This window comes from Hemitrygon akajei, chromosome 4 (assembly GCF_048418815.1).
Source record: "Hemitrygon akajei chromosome 4, sHemAka1.3, whole genome shotgun sequence".
Taxonomy (NCBI): Eukaryota; Metazoa; Chordata; class Chondrichthyes; order Myliobatiformes; family Dasyatidae; genus Hemitrygon; species Hemitrygon akajei.
The window spans coordinates 192,658,742-192,681,333 of NC_133127.1; the positions used below are offsets into that span (position 1 = coordinate 192,658,742).

General features: G+C 42.9%; 1 protein-coding gene across 3 annotated transcripts in view; it reads left to right on the top strand.

Annotated features, from left to right (window-relative positions):
- The window catches only part of LOC140727060 (52 kDa repressor of the inhibitor of the protein kinase-like), a 120,187-nt gene that overhangs the window by 43,107 nt on the left and 54,488 nt on the right, over window positions 1-22,592 (top strand). Inside the window, exon 6 of one of the 3 annotated variants that reach the window (XM_073044281.1) lies at window positions 697-1,541. The exons of 1 other annotated variant lie outside the window; for it this stretch is intronic. In XM_073044281.1, the coding sequence (XP_072900382.1) occupies window positions 697-867 (171 nt within the window). In that variant the 3' untranslated portion in view covers window positions 868-1,541. Of the gene's footprint in view, window positions 1-696; window positions 1,543-22,592 lie in introns of those variants that run through there. One more of the 3 variants, XM_073044282.1, reaches the window with a different exon arrangement.

Sequence of the window (22,592 nt, forward strand, 5' to 3'; positions counted from 1 at the left end):
TACCTTCTCATCTCTCTACCTCTACCCTTCCTCTCTACCAGTCACTCTGTGTGTGTGTGTGCACACGTGCACAGGTGCATGCATGTGTCTCTCCTTAATCTATTTCCTGCTTCTGACTGTGATCTTGTAATCCCTTCTGAAAGTCCGGATCCATGATTAGTCTCTTGAATGACGACTATGCACCTGGCTGTATCTGAGAGGTTATGGAACAAAAAAAGAAAATTGACTTTGTCAATTAATATATTTTTCATAAAATACTTGAATAAGTTTTATTGCTTCCAACTAAAGAGATGAAAGGTGGATGTCTGCAGCTTATGGAATACGAGGAGCAACAATTTGTATTCTGTCTAGGTAGCCTTTAAACCTGATGGCAAGAATGTCTATTTCTCCAGGTAGTTTTTCTTTCTTTTTTCCTATTCCCCTTGTCCTTCCCTGTTCTTCCATTTGCACCCCCTCTTGCCTCTTCTCTCCACCTGCTTATCACCTCCCCCTGGTGGCCTCTTTCCTTTCTCCTATGGCCCTCTCTCCTCTCCTAGAGAAGATTCTTTCTTCTCTAGCCCTTTACCTTTCCCCACCCATCTGGCTTTGCCTATCACCTTCTAAATTGGCCTCCTTCCCCTCCGCCCCCCCCCCCCTTCCTTTTGAGTCCTGATGAAGGGTCTTGGCCTGAAACTGACTGTTTATTCATTTTCATAGATGTTACCTGATGTGCTGACTTCATTCAGCATTCTGTGTGTGTTACACTGGATTTCCAGCATCTGCAGAATCTCTTTGTGTTTGATTGGATGGACATGGAAAGAAATATTTCCACTTCAGATTTCAGATTTGTATATTTATCAACCAACGCAACCCAAGGATGGCTTGTAACGTGGAAGTGCATGGAATTGATAAGAAACCTTGCTCAGAAAGAGGTATAAACTTGCTCCCACAAGATGCGGTTGAGCTAACAGCAGGGGAAACTTGTGACTATCTGAGAAAGAAAGGAGGAAGAGAAGAAAATACTGATAGTGGAGGAACGAAAATGGGGTGAGGGAGGAGTGATTGACTATAATTAGTCAAGATAGCCAAATAGCCTTCCATCTCGGATTCTATGAATAAGAAAGACTATGCTGGAGCAGAGAAGAGTACCCAGACAGTGGAAAACATCCTGTATTGTCCCGGTACCGAAGAAACCACAACCAAAGGAGTTGAATGACTTCAGACCTGTTGCCTTGACGTCGCACGTGATGAAGACCATGGAGCGGCTGATAATACAGAATCTGAGGCCACAAACCAGGCACGCCCAGGATCCTCTTCAGTTTGCGTATAAGGAGAAGGTGGGAGTGGAGGATGCTATCACGTATTTGCTGCACAAATCACTCTCTCACCTAGATGGGGTCAGTTGTGCTGTGAGGATTACATTCCTTGACTTCTCTAGTGCCTTTAACACCATCCAGCCCAAGATCTTAAGGCACAAACTAACGGAGATGGGAGTAGACTCTCACATGGTGGACTGGATAGTGGACTACTTGACAGATAGACCTCAGTATGTGCGGTTGGGAGACTGTAGGTCTGACACGGTGGTCAGCAGCACAGGAGCGCCGCAGGGAACCGTACTCTCTCCGGTCCTGTTCACCCTGTACACATCAGACTTCCAATATAACTCGGAGTCCTGCCATGTGCAGAAGTTTGCTGATGACACGGCCATAGTGGGGTGTGTCAGGAATGGACAGGAGGAGGAGTATAGGAAACTGATACAGGACTTTGTGATATGGTGCAACTCAAACTACCTGCGTCTCAATATCACCAAGACCAAGGAGATGGTGGTGGACTTTAGGAGATCTAGGCCTCATATGGAGCCAGTGATCATTAATGGAGAATGTGTGGAGCAGGTTAAGACCTACAAGTATCTGGGAGTACAGTTAGACGAGAAGCTAGACTGGACTGCCAACACAGATGCCTTGTGCAGGAAGGCACAGAGTCGACTGTACTTCCTTAGAAGGTTGGCGTCATTCAATGTCTGTAGTGAGATGCTGAAGATGTTCTATAGGTCAGTTGTGGAGAGCGCCCTCTTCTTTGTGGTGGCGTGTTGGGGAGGAAGCATTAAGAAGAGGGACGCCTCACGTCTTAATAAGCTGGTAAGGAAGGCGGGCTCTGTCGTGGGCAAAGTACTGGAGAGTTTAACATCGGTAGCTGAGCGAAGGGCGCTGAGTAGGCTACGGTCAATTATGGAAAACTCTGAACATCCTCTACATAGCACCATCCAGAGACAGAGAAGCAGTTTCAGCGACAGGTTACTATCGATGCAATGCTCCTCAGACAGGATGAAGAGGTCAATACTCCCCAATGCCATTAGGCTTTACAATTCAACCGCCAGGACTTAAGAACTTTTTAAAAGCTATTATTAATGCTTTTTGAGATAGTGATTTAGATGCACATCATATTTTTTACTGAGTTAAGTATTGTATGTAATTAGTTTTGCTACAACAAGTGTATGGGACATTGGAAAAAAAAGTTGAATTTCCCCATGGGGATGAATAAAGTATCTATCTATCTATCTATCTATCTCTTAAATCATTTAATTTCAGCATAACCTAGAGTGAAGAACATAGAACAGTACAGCTGACGAACAGGCTCCTCAGCACATGATGTTTATTCGACCATGATCCCAGATTAAACCAAACCTATGTACTTACACATGTTCCATATCCCTCCTTTCTGTTAAATGCCTCTTAGACATCACTATTAGGTACACCTCTACACCTTAATGCAAATATCTAATTAGCCAATCACATGACAGCAACTCAATGCATGCAGACAGGTTCAAGAGGTTGAATTTTTCAGACCAAATATCAGAATGCAGAAGAAATGTAATCTAAGTGACTTTGACTGCAGAATGATTGTCGGTGCCAGATTGGGGGGGGGGGGGGGGTTGAGTATCTCAGAAACTGCTGATCCCCTGGGATTTTCACGCACAGCCGTCTCTAGTGTTTGTAATAAATAAATAAGTAAATAAATAAATAAATAAATATTTTGGGTGGGGGGTCATCTGGTGAGCAGCAGCTCTGTGGGCTTTGTTAATAGAGAGGCCAGAGGAGAATGGCCAAACTGCTCAAAGCTGATAGGAAAGTGACAGTAATCTCAAGTAATCACATGTGGTGTGCAGGAGAACAACTCTGAATGCACAACAGGTCAAATCTGGAAGTAGATGGGCCAAAGTGGCAGAAGATCATGAACATGCAGAAATATACTCAGTGGCCACTTTATTAGGTACAGGAGGTACTCATAAAGTGGCCATTGAGTGTGTATCACACACTACAAAAAACCCTGCAGAGCACCACTTGCCCCAAACTTTCAAACAAAACAGCACCCCTTCAAATACACCCTGGTCTTTGATGGCCAGTGGTATGTTTCAGGAAATGTGACAGGCAATTTACACACAGTAATGTCCCTCAAAATGGGATATAATAATCAGAATCTGTTTTAACATCACTGATATATGTCATTTAAGTATGTTGTTTTGCATCAGTAGTACATTGTAATACATAATAAAACTATAAATTACAATAAGTACAATATATATTCAAATTCAATAAATAGTGTAAAAAGAGAAAAAATTAGGTGGTCTACAGTAATTCATTGTTCATTCAGAAATCTGATGGCAGAGAGGAAGAAGCTGCTCCTAAAACATTGAGTGTGTGTCTTCAGGTTCCTGTACACCTCCTGGATGGTAGTGAAGAGAAGACAGCATGTCCTGGGTGATGGGAGTCCTTAATGATGGATGTTGTCTTAAAAGGCATCGCCTTTTGAAGATGTCCTCAAAGCTGGGGAGGCGAGTGCCTAAGATGGAGATGGCTGAGTTTGCAACTCTCTGCAGCCTTTTCTGATCCTGTGCAGTAAATAAGTTTTACAAAATGTGAAATTGATCTGATTAGAACTGCTATTTGAGGGGTAAAGTACACCACAGAGAATTTCTGTGCTTGTCTTTGAAATACGGTAATGTGACCCTTTTTAGATCCATGTTTCTGAAGTAATTACAGCAGTTTATTATGGCTTGCTGGGCTATTCAGAAGGCTAAGGGTCTAAGGTCACATATGGTTCAGACCAGGTAAGGATTTGGGGTTTCTTTCCCTGTAGGTCATTCCTAAAGTGAACCAGATGGCTGGTTATGCTCAATTTATTTAATTAACTGAATTTAAATGGCCTGAAAGGTTGAGAATTTGAAATCATATCCCCAGTTTTTTCAACTGGACCCTTCATGTTACTAGTCTGGTGACATGACCACAATGTTACTATCAACTTCTCCCTTAGTCAAACCCTCAGAGATAAGGACACTTACCTTCACAACAGCTTGGAGACTTGACCGTGCCAGTGGGAGACATTGTTATGTGTCTCAACAGAATGAACAACATGTACAAAATGCCGGAGGAACTCAACAGGTCAGGCAGCATCAATGGAAATTAAACATTCAATGTTTCTGGCTGAGACCCTTCATCCGGATTGGAAAGGGAGGGGAAAGATGCCCGAATACAAACAGGGAGGAGGACCAGCTAGAGGGTGCAGCGAGGTGGGTGGGGAAAGGGGGGATGAAGCAAGAGGCTGGGAGGTGATAAATGTAAAAGGCAGAAGGCTGGAGAAGAAGGAATCTGAGCAGATCATGGGAGAAAGGAAAGGAGGGGCACCAGGGGAGGTTTTGGTCTCTTAGCTAGGAGATCCAAGGTGATTGGTGACTAGGCTCTACAGCATGGAATTAGTGTATGTATATTGGATTTGGGGAGATGGGCTGTTGGATGTTAACCTTTGGCCTCCCAGCTGATGTCAACTGTCATTAGACAGCAGGGAAGCAGCATGTATCAATTTGAAAGCAACTACACAGTGGGAAAGAAAGATGATACAGGGACAGCATGAGTTCAGCACGCGGACTGTTTCAGACCACACAACACCTGGAATAGGTTGGAGCTATTGCAGTCTGCTCTGCCGAGAGTGAGAGGGGCTACCCGCAGAGATGGAAAACACAAGTTAAAGTCTTCAAACTTTAAAGCTGGTCATTAAGGTTAAAGAGGTAGGTTCACGAGGCAAAGTGTCTTAAAGGATGCATGACCATACTTAGAACAGGAGGGTGCCATGACATCATTGATATACCATCTGCTGCCATTAATCAAGTATATGTGCTCCTAAATATCTTATTCATGCCTTTCTGTCTTTAGAATTGATTATACTAATGTTCTGTTAGGTCCCTTAATAAACTTGAAACCAATTAAAGCTCTCCTGTTCACATCTTAATTCTGTCCACTCAGTTCAGTTCACCTGCCTTATCTGTGCTCATGGGATGTCACCAAAGATTCATGCTAATTTCTACAGATGTACCGTGGAGAGCATTCTAACTGGTTGGATCAGTTTCTGGTATGGAAGGGGGCATTGTACAGGATCGGAGAAAAACCAGAAAGTTGCAAACTCTGCCAGCTCCATCATGGGAACTAGTCTCCCCAGCACTGAGGACATCTCAAACGGTGATGCCTCAAAAAGGCTGCATCCATTGCTAAAGATCCCCATTAGCCAGGAGATGCCCTCTTCTCACTTCGACCATCAAGGACAAGTTACAAGAGCCAGAAGGCACACACTCAACATTTTAGGAACAGCTTCTTCCCCTCTGCCATCAGATTTCTGAATGGACAATGAGCGCATGAACACTACCTCACTTTTTTCCTTTTTTTTTGCACTACTTATTTAATTTTATTTATATATAATGTAATTTATAGCTTTTATTATGTATCGCAATGTACTGCTGCTGCAAAACAACAGATTTCATGACTTATACTAATGATATTAAATCTGTTACTGATTCTAGATACATAATATATAGTATAGATCAGTACAGAAACAGGCTCTTTGGCTCATTTGGTCTATGCTGAACTATTATTCTGCTTAGTTGAAACACTTAGTTAACCAGGTTCCCTGTGGAAAAGAGAAGAAAAACTGTGGAAAAGAGTTCACATTTCAGATTGGAAACTACTTGCTTCTGTAGTTTTTTGATTTTCATCTAAGGTTATGTGTACAGTACCTCTGGATTCTATGTCCTATGACTATGATTCTGCAGGCTTTCTACAACACAGAAATGGGCCTTTTGGCCCATCTAATCTGTGTGACCTATCAATCCCGTTGACCTACACCCAGAACATAGCCCTTCATACCTATCCCTTCCATGTACTTATCCAAACTTTTCATAAATGTTAACATTGAATCCACTGGCAGTTCGCTCCACAGTCTCACCACCCTCTGAGAGAAGTTGTTCCTTATTTAATTCTTTCCACTTAACCCATGACTTCTAGTTCTAGTCTCACCAAACCTCAGTGGAAAAAGTTTGCTTGTATTTACACTCACTATACCCCTCATAATTTTGTGTAGGTCTATCAATGGACAATAGATGCAGGAGTAGGCCATTTGGCCCTTCAAGCCAGCACATTCAATGTGATCATGGCTGATCATCCACAATCAGTACCCTTTCCTGCCTTCTCCCCTTCTCTTTCTTCTTTCAAGAAAGAGCTCTATCTAACTCTTTTGTGAAAGCATGCAGAGAATTGGCCTCCACTGAAGCAGACCATTCCATAGATCCACAACTCTCTAGGTGAAAAAGTTTTTTCCGCAACTCCATTCTAAGTGGCCTACCCCTTATTCTTAAACTGTGTCCTCTGATTCTGGACTCCCCCAACATCGGGAACATGTTTCCTGCCTCTAGCATGTCCAATCCCTTATTAATCTTATATGTTTCAATCAGATCCCCCCTCATTCTAAATTCCAATGTATACAAGCCCAGTTGCTCCAATCTTTCAACATATGACAGTCCCGCCATCCTGGGAATTAACCTCATGAACCTACGCTGCACTCCCTCAATAGCAAGAATGTCCTTCCTCAAATTTGGAGACCAAAACTGCACACAATATTCCAGGTGTGGTCTCACCAGGGACCTGTACAACTGCAGAAGGACCTCTTTGCTCCTATACTCAACTCTCCTTGTTATGAAGGCCAACATGCCATTAGCTTTCTTCACTGCCTGCTGTACCTGCATGCTTACTTTCAGTGACTGATGAACAAGGACACCTAGATCTCATTGTACTTCCCCTTTTCCTAACTTGACACCATTCAGATAGTAATCTGCCTTGCTGTTCTTGCCACCAAAGTGGGTAACCTCACATTTATCCACATTAAACTGCATCTACCACTCATCTGCCCACTCACCCAACCTGTCCAAGTCACCCTGCATTCTCCTAACATCCTCCTCATATTTCACACTGCCACCCAGCTTTGTGTCATCTGCAAATTTGCTAATGTTACTTTTAATCCCTTCAACTAAATCATTAATGTATATTGTAAATAGCTGCGGTCCCAGCACCGAGCCTTGCGGTACCCCACTGGTCACTGCCTGCCATTCTGTAAAGGACCTGTTAATCCCTACTCTTTGTTTCCTGTCTGCCAACCAATTTTCTATCCATGTCAGTACCCTACCCCCAATACCATGTGCTCTAATTTTGCCCACTAATCTCCTATGTGGGACCTTATCAAAGGCTTTCTGAAAGTCCAGGTACACTACATCCACTGGCTCTCTCTTGTCTATTTTCATAGTTGCATCCTCAAAAAATTCCAGAAGATTAGTCAAGCATGATTTCCTCTTCGTAAATCCATGCTGACTTGGACGGATCCTGTTACTGCTATCCAAATGTGCTGCTATTTCATCCTTTATAATTGACTCCAGCATCTTCTCCACCACTGATGTCAGGCTAACTGGTCTATAATTCCCTGTTTTCTCTCTCCCTCCTTTCTTAAAAAGTGGGATAACATTAGCTACCCTCCAATCCTCAGGAACCTATCCTGAATCTATAGAACATTGGAAAATGATTACCAATGCGTTCACGATTTCTAGAGCCATCTCCTTAAATACCCTGGGATGCAAACCATCAGGACCTGGGGATTTATCAGCCTTCAGTCCCATCAGTCTACCCAACACCATTTTCTGCCTCTTGTGAATTTCCTTCAGTTCTTCCGTTACCCTAGGTCCTCTGGCCACTATTACATCTGGGAGATTGTCTGTGTCTTCCCTAGTGAAAACAGATCCAAAGTACCTGTTCAACTTATCTGCCATTTCCTTATTCCCCATAATAAATTCACCCGTTTCTGCCTTCAAGGGCCCAACTTTGGTCTTAACTAATTGTTTCCTCTTCACATACCTAAAGAAGCTTTTACTATCCCTCTCCCCTCTTTCTTCTGCACTCCAGGGATTAAAGTCCTAACCTATTTAACCTTTCCCTATAAGTCAGGTCCTCAGTTCCCAGCAACATCTTTGTAAATGTTCTCTGTTCTCGTTCAATTTTATTGACCTTTTCCCTGTAGATAACTGACCAGAACTGCACACAATTCTCCAAATTTGGCCTCACCATCAACTTCAAAATAACATTCCAATTGCTGTACTCAATACTTTGATTTATGAAGGCTAATGTGCCAAAAGCTTTCTTTATGACCTTATCTATCTGACACCACTTTCATAAAATTATGGATCTGTATTCCCAGATCCCTCTGTTCTACCGCACTCAATGCTCTACCGTTGTCCTACTCTGGTTAGTCCTGTCAAAGTGCAGCACCTCACACTTGTCTGCATTAAATTCCATGTAAGTAAATGTTCAGCACAGCACCGTGGGCCAAAGGGCCTGTACTGTGCTATAGGTTTTCTATGTTTCGATGTATCTGCATGTGTTCCTCGCAAGCACACTGCATGGATCTTCACTAAATCAGAAGGTTTTAATCCTCATTCAGGGTTTCTGCAGAACAAGCTGAGCTGACAATGAAGAAGTACCATGCTATCAAAAACTCTTTTTTGGAATGAGATGTTAGACCAAGGTCCCATATCATCACCAAATGTAACAGTGGTACTACATTGAAGAAAGTTATAGTCCAGTGGTTCCCAACATGGAACATATGCCCCCCCCACCCCCCCCCCCAGGCAGCCATGCCAGATTTTGTAGGGGCCACAAGTAACTGAGGGCCACAGAAGTCTCTGAATGGGCCATGATAAGTTTACTGTTTTATAAAAATATATAAATAAATAATGCAATGTATATACTGTTTGTAACCTCATTGTTGCTGAATGAAATGAATGGGAAAATATGCTAGATGATGCAAATGAGGCCACAAAACAGGTTAGCCTGTGTGTGTCTGCTGGGGGTTGGGTGGGGGGCGGCGGAGATAGTGCGGCATGTCAATTATTATTTCTACTTCTGCCTGACCATGCACAAGTCACTGTTCACACCCTGCAGGGCCTTGTCCCACATCCACCTCCAAACCACAAAACATAGACCTCATTTGAGTCCCATGCAAATGCTCATCTCTCAACCAACGTCACTGAAATAGATGATTTAGCTGGCCCTTCAGGAGCTGACCATGTGTTAATCGGTGGCTATGTTACCCACATCACAACAGCGGCCACATTATTAAGTTATAAATTACCAGAAAAGTGCTTAGGGATATTCAGAAAAGAGAAGAAAGACACAATAGAGAAAAAAAATCTTTTGTCTCTTTAGTTCTTTCATATCTGTATTCCAAATGTTATTTTTGGAAGGATATCTTACCTAATTCACACTTGATTGACTCAATGTTAACAGCTACTCCTTAAATAAATTAATCCTAATTTGCCATGGTCACTCTCTGTGGGAGTGAGCTGTATTTTCCCACTCTCCTTCACAATTCCTTCTGGATTTAGTGTTAACTATTAATAAAAGAAAACAAATACAGCAATTACTTACAATAGCTCATCTACTGGTTTATCTTTTGCTCTTACCCCATGAAGTTAGTGTTGGAAGACCATAAGACAGGAGCAGAATTAGGTCACTCAACCCATCAAGTCTGCTCTGCCATTCGATCATGGCAGAGTTATTATCCCTCCAAACTCCATTATCCTGCCTTCTGTCCATAACCTTTGATGCTGTTACAAATCAAGAACCTATCAATCTTTGCTTTAAAAATACCCAATGACTCGACCTCCACAGCCATCTGTGGCAATGAATTCCACAGATTCATCATCTCCTGGTTAAAGAAATTCCTCCTCTTCTTTTTTCTAAAGGGATGACCTTCTGAGGCTGTGCTTTCTGGTTCTAGACTCTCCCAATATAGGAAACATTCTCTACACATCCTCTATCCAGACTTATCAATAATCAATAAGTTTTAATAAGATTCCCCCCCCCCTTCCCTATTCTTCTAAGCTCCAGTGAACCATCAAACTCTCCTCAAACACTAACCATTTCATTCCCAGAGTAATTCTCATGACTCTCCTCTGGACCCTCTCCAATGCCAGCACATCCTTTCTTAGATAAGGGGCCCAAAGCTGCTCATAATCTAACCAATGTATTAGGAAGTCTCAACATTACATCCTTGCTTTGATATTCTAGTCTTCTTGAAATGAATGCTAACATTGCATTTGCTGTCCTTACCACCAACTCAGTTTGCAAGTTAACTTTTAATTGGTTTATTATTGTCACATGTACAGTGAAAAGCTTTTGTTTGATGCCATTCAGGCAGATCATTCCAAAGATTAGCTTTGTCACATGTTCATCGAAACATCCAGTGAAATGAGTCGTTTGCATTAAATCAAGTTAGCAAGGATTGTGCTGGACAGCCTGCAAGTGTCACCACACTGCTTGCCAACATAGTGTGCCCACAACTCACTAACCTTAACCCTAACCCATATGTCTTTGGAATGTGAGAGGAAACTGGAGAATCTGAAGGAAAACAATGCAGTCATAGAGATTGATGAGTGAATGGAACACCAGTCTGCCGGGGATGGTGCAAGAGGCTGATACATTAGGGGCAGTTAGAGGCTCTTAGATAGGTGTATGGGTTATAGAAAAATGTAGTTCTAAGTGGGAGGTAAGGCTTAAATTGAACCTAGAGTAGGTTAAAGGGTAAGCCCTATATCATGGGCCGAAGGACCTGTACTGGCTTGTACTGTTTTCATTCTTCTTTTATTGAGATACAGTGTGGAATAGGCCCTTCCAGCCCTTTGAGCTGCACCACCCAACAATCCCCCGATTTTAATCCTAGCTTAACCATGGGACAATTTACAGTAACCAATTAACCTTCCAACTGGTACGTCTGAACTGTGGGAGGAAACCAGAGCACCCAGAGGAAACCCACGCAGTCACAGGGAAAGCATACAAACTTCTTACAGGCAGTGGTGAGAATGGAACCTGGGTTGCCTGTAATGTAAAACGTTGTGCTAACCACTACGCTACCATGCACGTAAAACAGTAATAGAGAAAGTTCAGTGCTGGCAGGCAATAAGGTGTAAGGCCATGACGAGGTAGATTGTGAGGTCATAGAAACATAGAAAATAGGTGCAGGAGTAGGCCATTCGGCCCTTCGAGCCTGCACCGCCATTCAGTATGATCATGGCTGATCGTCCAACTCAGAACCCTGTACCTGCTTTCTCTCCATACCCCCTGATCCCTTTAGCCACAAGGGCCATATCTAACTTCCTCTTAAATATAGCCAATGAACCGGCCTCAATTGTTTCCTGTGGCAGAGAATTCCACAGATTCACCACTCTCTATGTGAAGAAATTTTTCCTCATCTCGATCCTAAAAGGCTTCCCCTTTATCCTTAAACTGTGACCCCTCGTTCTGGACTTCCCCAACATCAGAAACAATCTTCCTGCATCTGGCCTGTCCAATCCCTTTAGAATTTTATGCGTTTCAATAAGGTCTCCCCTCAATCTTCTAAATTCCAGCGAGTATAAGCCTAGTCGATCCAGTCTTTCTTCATATGAAAGTCCTGCCATCCCAGGAATCAATCTGGTGAACCTTCTCTGTACTCCCTATATGGCAAGAATGTCTTTCCTCAGATTAGGGGACCAAACCTGCACACAATACTCTAGGTGCGGTCTCACCAAGGTCAAGAATCTATCTTACATATAAGATCTGTTCTATGGTCATATAACTACAAACGTTTGTAATTCCAGTACTGCATCTGCTGTCCATACTTCTCTAGACTCCACCTAACAAGGTATATGTCCCTTTCAATAAAATAATATTAATAAATTGTGATTGTAAGAAGCAAATCTTCTTATCCGATCATCATTTTCTGAGGAGATAGAGGTGTGCCACCCATTCTAACAACTTTCCACAGGAGCACCATCAAGTGTCCTGTCTGGCTGCATCATTATGTGATACAGAAGCTGCAAGGCATCTGACAGCAAGACCCCATAGAGGATAGCAAAAACCGCCAAGAGGATCACAGGGTCTCCCACCTCAAATCTGTGACATTTACCAGGAGTGTTGTGTACAAAATGCCTGAAGCATTGTTGAGGATCCGTACCACCCACTCCACAATCTTTGACGCACTACCATCAGGAAGGAGATACAGGAGCATAAGGACTTGGACTGCCAGACTGGGTAACAGCTTCTTCCCTCAGGCTGTGAGACCAATGAATACCCTGCCACCTCCGAGGTCTGGTTGCTAGGACAGTGAGCTGTTTACTGCTTACCTGTGCTGTACACGACATGCGTTTTAGAATGCTATTTTATTAACTTATTTATGGTAATATTTTGTTTTATGTGCTGTGAGTGATATATGTTTTGTGGGTGCATGGTGGTCTGGAGGAACATTGTTTCATTTGGTTGTACAGTCAGATGACAATAAACTTGAATTTGAGCTAGAACAGTACAGTACTCTATGGTCTCTTTGGCTGACAATGTTGTGCCAATCTATTTAAGTCTACTCCACAATAAACCTTCCCCTCACTCAGTCCACATAGCACTCCATTTTTCTTTCATCCATGCACTTTTCTAAGAGTCTCTTCAATGTCCCTAATGTATCTGCCTCTACCACTACCCCTGCCAGAGCAAACCAGCCATTGTCTATGTAAAAAAAATTTGTTTGACATCTCCTCTAAACTTCTGTTGGACCCTGATACCTATGTAATCCAAAGGTTCTTCGGAAGTTCAGAATGAGACATAGTACTTATTACTTACCTCCATTTTATTAAATGTTACATGAACAAAGAGCAAACAAAGAGAAAGAGAGAGCTGAGAGAACAAATTAAAGAAGACAATGGAAAAAGCAGTCGTGGGCATTTTATACTCGGAGATTACACAAATTCTGGTCATAACTATTAATCCTAGAAGTTTGCACAGATCTGGCATGTTATCTAAAACTTTAACAAGCTTCCATAGATATACAGTGGAGAATATCCTGAATGGCTGCATCACAGCCTGGTATGGAAACACCAATGCTCATGAATGGAAAAGTCTACAAAAAGTAGGATAAAGCCCAGTCCATCACAGGTAACGCCCTCCCCATCATTGAGCATATCTACATAGAGAACTGCCATAAGAAAGCAGCAGCCATCATCAAGGACCCCACCACCCAGGATGTGCTGTCTTCTCACTGCTGCCATTGGAAGGTGGAAGGAGGTACAGGAGCCTCAGGTCTCACACCACCAGTTTTGGGAACAGTTGTTATCCCTCAACCATCAGGCTCGTAAACCAGTGTGGATAACTTCATCACCTCAACTCTGAACTGATCATTGAATATAGCCTAATGTCTCACTTTCAAAGATTCTACCACTCATGTTTTCAACATTAATTAATATTAATTTATATATTTGTTATTATTTGTATTTTTAGTAATTGCACATTTTACCTTTTGCACATTAGGTGTTTGTGTGTAGTTTTTAATTGATTCTATTGTGTTTCTTTGTATCTATTGTGAATGCCTGTAAGAAAATGAATCTCAGGGATGTATATGACATATATGTACTTTGATAATAAATTTACTTTGAACTTTAGAAAATAGCCGCACTCCAGTAGCATCACACCTGCTACTGAAAACTAAGAAGTTTCTAGAAAAATACAGAAGCAACTATACCATAATTACTAGAAAATTAATTGAACAATTACACCTATATAGATAATTATATAAAACTACAAAGCAAACATAGGAAGGATAATCTACAAGAGAAATAATAATTCTACACCCCAATCCAACACCTCCATCCACTCTCATCAAACGGATGTCCACTGGTATTAAAGTGAATTTGTTATCACGGTACGTATATGTCACCATATACTACCCTGAGAATAATTTTCTTGCGGGCATTCACAGTAAATAGAAAGAAACACAATAGCACCAATGAAAAGCCTCACGCAACGGAGATGGACAAATAACCAATAGTCAAAAGGCAACAAACAGTTCAAATACAAAAAGGGAAACAATTACCGGTAATAATAGTAATAAATAAATAAGCAATAAATATCAAGAACACGAGATGTAAAGTCCTTAAAAGTGAGTCCATAGATTGTGGAATTAGTTCAGTGCTGGATGAGTGAAGTTATCAAGAAGCTGGTGGTTGGGAGTAATTACTGTTCCTGAACCTGGTGGTGTGGGTCCTGAGGCTCCTGTACATCGTTTTTAATGGTAATCGCAAGAAGAGAGTATGGCCTGGATGGTGGAGGTCCTTGATGATGGATGCAGCTTTCCTGTGATAGCACTCCTTGTGGATGTACTCAATGGTGGGGAGGGCTTTACCCTTGATGGACTGGGCTGTGTACACTGCATTTGTAGGAATTTCCTTTCAAGGACATGGGTGTTTCCATATCATAGTGTGATACAACCAGTCCACATACTCTCCTCCACACATCCTCTTTCACATTCTACCATCAGGCAGGAGACTCCAATGCATAAAGACAAGAACGGTCAGGATGAGGAACAGCTTCTTCCCTCAGGCCATTTGGCTTCTGAGCTCCCTGCTGCATTGTGTCACCGGATAATTTGTACTGTACCCTACAATATTTAATTTATGCACTTTATTAATATGTACATAATTCACTTTACTTTTCTAAGATATTGTGTGTTATGTATACTACTATGCTTTACACCCTGGTCCAGAGAAATGTTGTCTCATTTGGTGGGGAACACGTATATAGTTAAATGACAATAAACTTGACTTGACACGATTTGACTATAGAAGTTTGACAAAGTTTTAGATGACATGACAAATCTAGCAAACTTCTAAGTAAAAGTGCTACAGTGTCTTCTTTATAATGGTAGTTACATGCTGGACCAGGATAGATGCTCTGAAATGATAACACTTGTTGCCGCCCTTGGAAAAGCAGTTGAAAGACATTTAGACAGGTGCGTTAGATAAGAAAGGTTTTTAGGGATATGGGCCAAATGTGAGAAAATGGGATCAGATTTGATAACCTGCATCAGTTGGGCTGAAGGGCCTGTTTCTGTGCTGTATGGCTCTAGGAATCTAAGCCAGAACTTTGGGTATAATGCATCATTTAAATAACAGCACAGCACTCCTTCAGTACTGGCAATGGGGCAACAGCCAAGCAGCTGTGGGATTTGAACCCACAGCCTCTGACTCAGACACAATGGAACCACCCACTTAGCCACAGCTTTATGTCTTCACAGGAATTCCAGCTGCCTTCTTCAGACACGAGTGAACCTTACGCATCAACCTCACTGGTAACGCGACACCTCACCCTGCCATGACATGACTTGTCACCACCGGCACATCAGAGTCCATTTAAGTGTCAAGCAAGCAGGCCCCCCTTTGTATCTCCACTCTCCTGGATGCTGAGGAGCAGGTGGTCAGGTCCTGTTTCACATTTAACATCTATCATTGCACTGAGGGTCTTGGCTACATGGGAACATGTGTGGAATCCTGGAGGCCTCCTTCGCCAAGCTGACTCACAAGCTTGGCTTCAAGTAATAATTAAAATCATAGTCATGGCGTCATTGAACACTACAGCACAGAAACAGGCCTTTTGGCCCATCAGTTCTGTGCCAAACTATTCAGCCTAGTCCCATCGACCTGCACCCAGACCACAGCCCTCCATATCCCTCCTATCCACATACCTATCCAAATTTCTCTTAAATGTTGAAATCGAGCCCACATCCACCACTTCCACTGGCAGCTCCTTCTACACTCTTACCACCCTCTGAGTGAAGGAGTCCCCCCTCATGTTCCCCTTACACATTTTGCCTTTCACCCTTGACCCATGACCTCTATTTCCAGTCTCACCCAACCTCCGTGGACAAAACCTGCTTGCATTTACAAGAGAAAATTGTAGATGCTGGAAACCAAGCAGCACACACAAAATGCTGGAGGAACTCAACAGGCCAGGCAGACCGCATTTTGTGTGTGCTGCTTGCATTTACCCCATCTCTGCCCCTCATAATTTTGTATATCAAAATTATGCCCTAGGGAATAAAGTTCTAAGCTATTCGACCTTTCCCTATATTGGGAGGCTGAGGTAGTAATGGGCCTTGCCAAAACTCAGAGTCATTATTCAGGGATTAAAATAAGGTGCAGAAAGGAGGTTATTGAAGCTTAAAATTACCCTCTCGCTTCAAATGGACAGCTGAGTCTCACTGTTCACCATGAAAGAGTCGACGTGCTTTCATGTAGTACTTTTCATGTTCTCCAGACATTTTGAATATTTGATAGCCAATGAGTCACTTGTTTTTTCAAGTGCAGCGCTTGTGAAGTAGACAAATTTTCTAGATGACCTTATGAAAGGGAACAAAACAAGGTTGCACTGCACGTCACAGAAGCCAGCTTCACCTTCATGGACTACTCCATGGTAAAGTACCCAACATAGACAAAGGCCCGCCCACCCTGAACGTTCTCTCTTTTCCCTTCTCCTATCAGGTTGAAGATTGTTCATTCATCCATCCATCATGCAACAATGAGACCCACTCCAGACACCCGCGATTTGTAGGGGCTAGCCTGTGGGTATATAGACGGCTGGAGTGGCCAATCCATGCTCAAAAAGTTCTTTGGTAGTGTGGACTAAAGATGGCATCCATGTTGGGTTCAGGGTCGCTGGCCAGCCTATATCCCTCTGCTGCAATTGTCTTTTCTGCCTCAAGTGTCACTGCACCCTTATGGAGGAAGGAGTGCTACCCAACCCGACCCTGGCCGTTATACTCCCATGAGTCTGGATTGATGCCAAAGGCTGATAGCAAAGCTTTTGGGTGTCTTTATAGTGTTTCCTTGGGCCTCCACAGGAACTCTTTCCCTTCCGTAGTTTGTGATAAAGCAATCTCTTGGGCAGCTGATGGTCTGGCATACAAGTTACATGACCTGCCCAGTGGAACACAGACTGCATCAGTATAGTGTAGATACTGGGCTGGCCTGCCCTGGTAAGTACCTCAGTATAAGGGATTCTGTCTTGCCACTTAATATAGAGGAGGTTTCTGAGGCAGACTGTGTAGAAATTGTTCGGTTTCTTGGCATGCCATTGGTACACTGTCCATGTTTCACAGGCGTAAAGCAGGAGTGGGAAGTACTATGTCCCTCTACCTTCAGCTTCATCTGTAGACTTAAGCTTCTGTTCCAGATGTTAGTGCATAAAGTCTGTCAAAGACTACACTTGCTTTGGTGATTCGGGCATTTTTACTTCATCATCAAAGATAATGTTTGGGGACAGTGCGCTGCCAAGATATGTGAACCTGGTCACTGGATTGAGTCTTTGACCGTTGGTTGTGATGTTTGGCTATACGTATGATTTTTCTGCAACTGGTGGATTCTTTTCTTCTGTCTTCTTGGTGTAAGTGGTAAGCCCAATGTTGGTACATATATCAGAAAACCTGTCAACACAGTGCCACATATCATCTTTTAAACCACCACTGAGGACACAGTCATCAACAAAAAGAACGTCTCTGATAATGTCTGTCATAACCTTAGTTTGTGCTTGGAGCCTCCTGAGGTTAAACAGTTTCCCATCAGTGCAGGATCTGATGCCGATGCTTATGTCACTGGCTCTGAAGGCAGCAGTCAACATGGCGGAAAACACCAGACTGAATAGCGTTGGCGCCGAGACGCAGAGCTGCTTGACGCCGTTCGAGACAGGGAAGGGCTTGGATGCCTCACCGTTGTCCTGAACTTTAGCTTGCATGCCACAGTGATGAATTTTCTTGAGCATCCGTACTTTGCCATGATCTTCTACGGACCCTCTCTGCTAACAGTGTCAAAGGTCTTAGTCAGATCAACAGCTGGAGAACATGTCAGTGCTTTGTTCATGACCATTCTTTTGCAACTGCCTTACAACAAACACCACGGTGATGGTCCCACACTCTTTCCAGAATTAACCCACTGGCTCTCTGGTAGAAGTCCCTGGTCAAGATGTGATGTGGGATGGTTGAGAGGAAGCCAAGCGAAGATCTTGCCTGTGATAGACAGCGAGGATATTCCCCAATAGTTGTTGCTGGACTTTCAGCTTCCCTTTGCTTATACGGGTGGATGACGGATGCATCTTTAAATTCCTGTGAAATTGTCTCTTTCTCCCACACGAGTTCGAATATGGAGCTTTTCTGTTAGAACTGCACCACCTTCCTTGTAGGCCTCAGCCGGTATTGTGGTCTGATCCAGACACTTTGCTGCTAGAGAGATGATGAATCGCTTTCTGGGTCTTGGCTAAAGTTGATGGAATGTCCAGTGCATCATTGACAGGTAATTGTGGCAGTTGATCGATAACTTCACCATTTATAGTTGAAGGACAATTCACAATATATAAAGTCAGCCCATCTATGAAGAATTTCCTCTTTGTTAATGATCAGCATGTTCCCATCAACACTAAGGAGAGGGAATGATCCAGATGATGTGGGGCCATAGACTTTTTTTAGTGTGGTGTAGAAGTTCTTTAAATCATGTCTACCTGCATACACCTGGATCTTGTCAGCTTTATCGCTCAGCCAGGAATCCTGCATCTGGCACAGTTTTGTTGTATGGTCCTTTGTATGTTATTGAAGGTATACTCCTTTGAGATGGACTTAAGGTCACTGAGGAAAGCCTGGTGAAGACAACGTTTTTCATCCAGCAGTCGTTTGATGGTCGACACAGTTTTTATCAAACCAGTCCTTGTGCTTTCCAGCAGCAGGCCCCAGAATCTCTGGTAGCAGTGTTGTAGATCAGCTCTCAAAGGGTTGACCAAACACTTTCCACATTCTGATTATCCAGAGGGATGGAGTTCAAGCGGTCTTCCAGAGTGCCAAAAAAGACTGTTCTATTTTGTTGCTTTCCAGCTTGAAGACGTCAATCTTCTTGGGGCCTTCTTTCATTGTGGGCGACTCTTGGTTTGGACATGGATATTCAGTTTAGAAACAATGAGACAGTGGTCTGTCCATTATTCAGCATCACACATAGATCTAGTCACCCTTACATCCTGCCAAGGTCTCTCTCCCTGACAATGACATAGTCAATTAGATGCCAGTGCTTAGAGCGGGGATTCATCCATGCAGTTCTGTTATGGGTGGGAAGGCAGAAGACAGTGTTGGTGATCACCAGTGAATGCTCGGTACATGTCTGAAGTAGTGGAAGGCCTTTACTGTCACAGAGGCCAACACCATATTTCCCAGTGACTCTATCCCAGGAGCTATTGTCAGATCCTACTCTTGCTTTGAAATCACCAAGGATGCTTGTCCGCATTGGAAACATTGGCAATGACTGAGTGCAGTCCAGGCAGAAGATACAAAAGCCTGAAAACACGTACAGGTACCACCAGGCTCAAGGATAGCTTCTATCCACTATTATAAGACTAGTGAGCAGTGAATCTTGGTACATGTGACAATTAACAAATAAGGAAAGGTGTAGAGGATTATGGGCCAAATGTAGGCAAACAGGACCTGCTCAGTTAGACATCTTGGTTAGACCATAAGAAATAGAAACAGAATTAGGCCATTTGGTCCATTAAGTCTGCTTCGCCATTCAACCATGGTTGATTTATTTTCCATCTCAATCCCATTCTCCTGCCTTCTCCTCATAACCTTACTAATCAAGAACCTATCAACCTCCGCTTAAAATATACCCAATGATTTGGTCACCACAATCATCTGTGGTGATGAATTCCACAGATTCACCACCGTCTGGCTAAACAAACTCCTCTTTATCTCTGTGCTAAAGGGACATCCCAGGATGCTGCTTGGACTAGGTGTATAAGATGATGAAAGGCATTAATCATGTGGATAGCCAGAGGCTTTTTCCAGGGCTGAAATGGCTAACACGAGAGGGCACGTTTTTAAGGTGTTTGGAAGTAGATACAGAGGAGATGTCAGGGGTAAGTTTTTTACGCAGAGAGTGGTGAGTGTGTGGAATGGGCTGCCGGCAACAGTGGTGGAGGCGGATACGATAGGGTCTTTTAAGTGACTCTTGGATAGGTACATGGAGCTTAGAAAAATAGAGGACTATGGGTAACCTTAGGTAATTCCTAAAGTAAGTACATGCTCGGCACAGCATTGTGGGCCAAAGGGCCTGTATTACGCTGTATGTTTTCTATGTCCCTATGTTTCTATGTTGTATTCTGAGGCTGTGCCCTCTGGACCTAGACTTCCCTACTATTGGAAACATCCTCTCCACATCCACTCTATCTAGGCCTTTCAATATTCAGGAAGTTTCCCCTCATTCTTCTAAACTCCAGTGAGTACAGACGCAGAGCCATCAAACACTCCTCATACATTAACCCTTTCAATCCTTGGATGAATCTCATGAACCTCCTCTGGAATCTCTCCAATGCCAGCAAATCCTTTCTTAGATAAAGAGCCCAAAACTGCTCACAATTCTCCAAATGTTGTCTGACCTGTGTCTTATAAAGCCTCAGAATTACATCCCTGCCTCTATGTTCTAGTCATCCTAATATTTTCTGGAGCATCACTTCTTCCTCATTTTATCCCTGCCCCTGCCCTCCCGAGATAAAATCCAACATTACTTTAGCCTTTTTAATTATTCCTTTGTGCCCATCCACAAACATTTCCATGCACTGGACTACAAAATGTCTCCACTCACTCAACACAAGTCCTGAAGCGAGCTGCAGATCTTCAGTCTCTCCAAAAGGACAGAAGTGAAACACATTTGGCCAGGCTGTCACTCGGTGTGAAAGGTTGTTGTAGGTTACAACAGGACATTGACAGGAGGCTGAGCTGGGCTGAGAAGTGGCAGATGCAGTTCAATATGGAAAAGTGTGAAGTGATTCATTTGAAGACAGAATACAGGTCTAATGGCAGAATTCTTAGTAGTGTGGAGGCACAAAAGAAACCTGCAGTCCACATCCCTAGTTGACAGGGTTGTTAAGAAGGCATATGGTGTGTTGGCCTTCATTAGTTGGGGACTGAGTTTAAGAGTTGTGAGGTAATTTTGCAGCTCTATAAAACTTCTGTTAGACCACACTTGGTTATGTTCAGATCTAGTTGCCTTATTATAGAAGGATGTGGAAGCTTTAGAGAGGGTGCGGAGGAGATTTCCCAGGATGCTGCTTGGACTAGAGAACATGTCTTATGAGGATAGACTAAGCAAGCTGGGGCTTTTCTCTTTGGAGTGAAGGAGGATGAGGGGTGATGATAGAGTGTAGAAGATGATGATGATCATCATCAGGTGCCATGCCCAGTTTGAGCTTTGACTGCCATGGCCCACACACTCCTGTTTCAGGTCAAGTGGATCAATTCATTGGTATTCATTTCCAGTTCTCTGGCTGCTGTCTCCATCATCATTTGTCTTTGCCTTCCTCTTGCTTTCTTCCCTTCAGTCTTTCCCATATTTACCGTGCATTCTAACTCCTCTTTCCTAATCACATGTCCAATGAAGTTACGCGGCCTTTTCATGATCTCATACATTATTTCTCTTTTTGTGCTTGCTCCGTTCATGACATCCTCGTTAGATATTCGTTTCGTCCATGATATTCTTTGCATCCTCCTCAAAAACCACATCTCTGCTGTTTCAATTCATTTCCTCATGTTACTAGATATTGTCCAACAAAACTGGATAAACGTAACATTTCAGTACTCTGAGGCGGGCTGTCATACCTAGTTTAGAAGATGATAAGAGGTCAAAGACTTTTACCCCAAGATGGAAATGGCTAATATAAGTGGAGCATAATCTTAAGGTGATTAGAGGAAAGTATAGGGTGTGTCAGAATGTGGGAAAATGTAAACAAAATATAGTGTTGCTAAGGAGATTTTTGATAGGAAGATCACTTTGAAAAGGTGGGAACTAGGTTTTTACACAGAGTGGTGGGTCGTGCAATGCACTGCCAGGAGAGGTTGTGGTGGCAGATACAGTAGGGGGATTTAAGAGACTTTTAGATAGACACGTGGATGAATGAAAAATAGAGGACTATGTGGGAGGAAAGAGTTAGATTGATTCTAGTGTAGGTTAAAATGTCAGCACAACATGGTGGGCCAAAGGTCCTGTACTGTGATGTGTTGTTCTATGTATGGGCCTCACCATAGTGTAGCGGCTGTTACAGCTCAGGACACAGGAGTTCAGAGTTCAATACTGGCATCTTCTGCGAGGAGTCTCTGTACGTCTTCCTCATGGAATGCGTGGTTTTTCTCCAGCTGTTCCTGTTTCCTGCCATTGTCCAAAGATGTACCAGGTAGGTTAATTCATCATTGTAAATTGACCTGTGATTGGGTTAAATTAACTCGGGGTTGTCGGGGTTGCTGGGTGGTGTGGCTCGGAGGGGCGGAAGGACCTATTCCATTCTGTATCACTAAATAAGTAAATAAATAAATGTTCAAACCACAGCCCCTAAAACAGTCTTCATTAAACGGACAAACTCGGAACAACT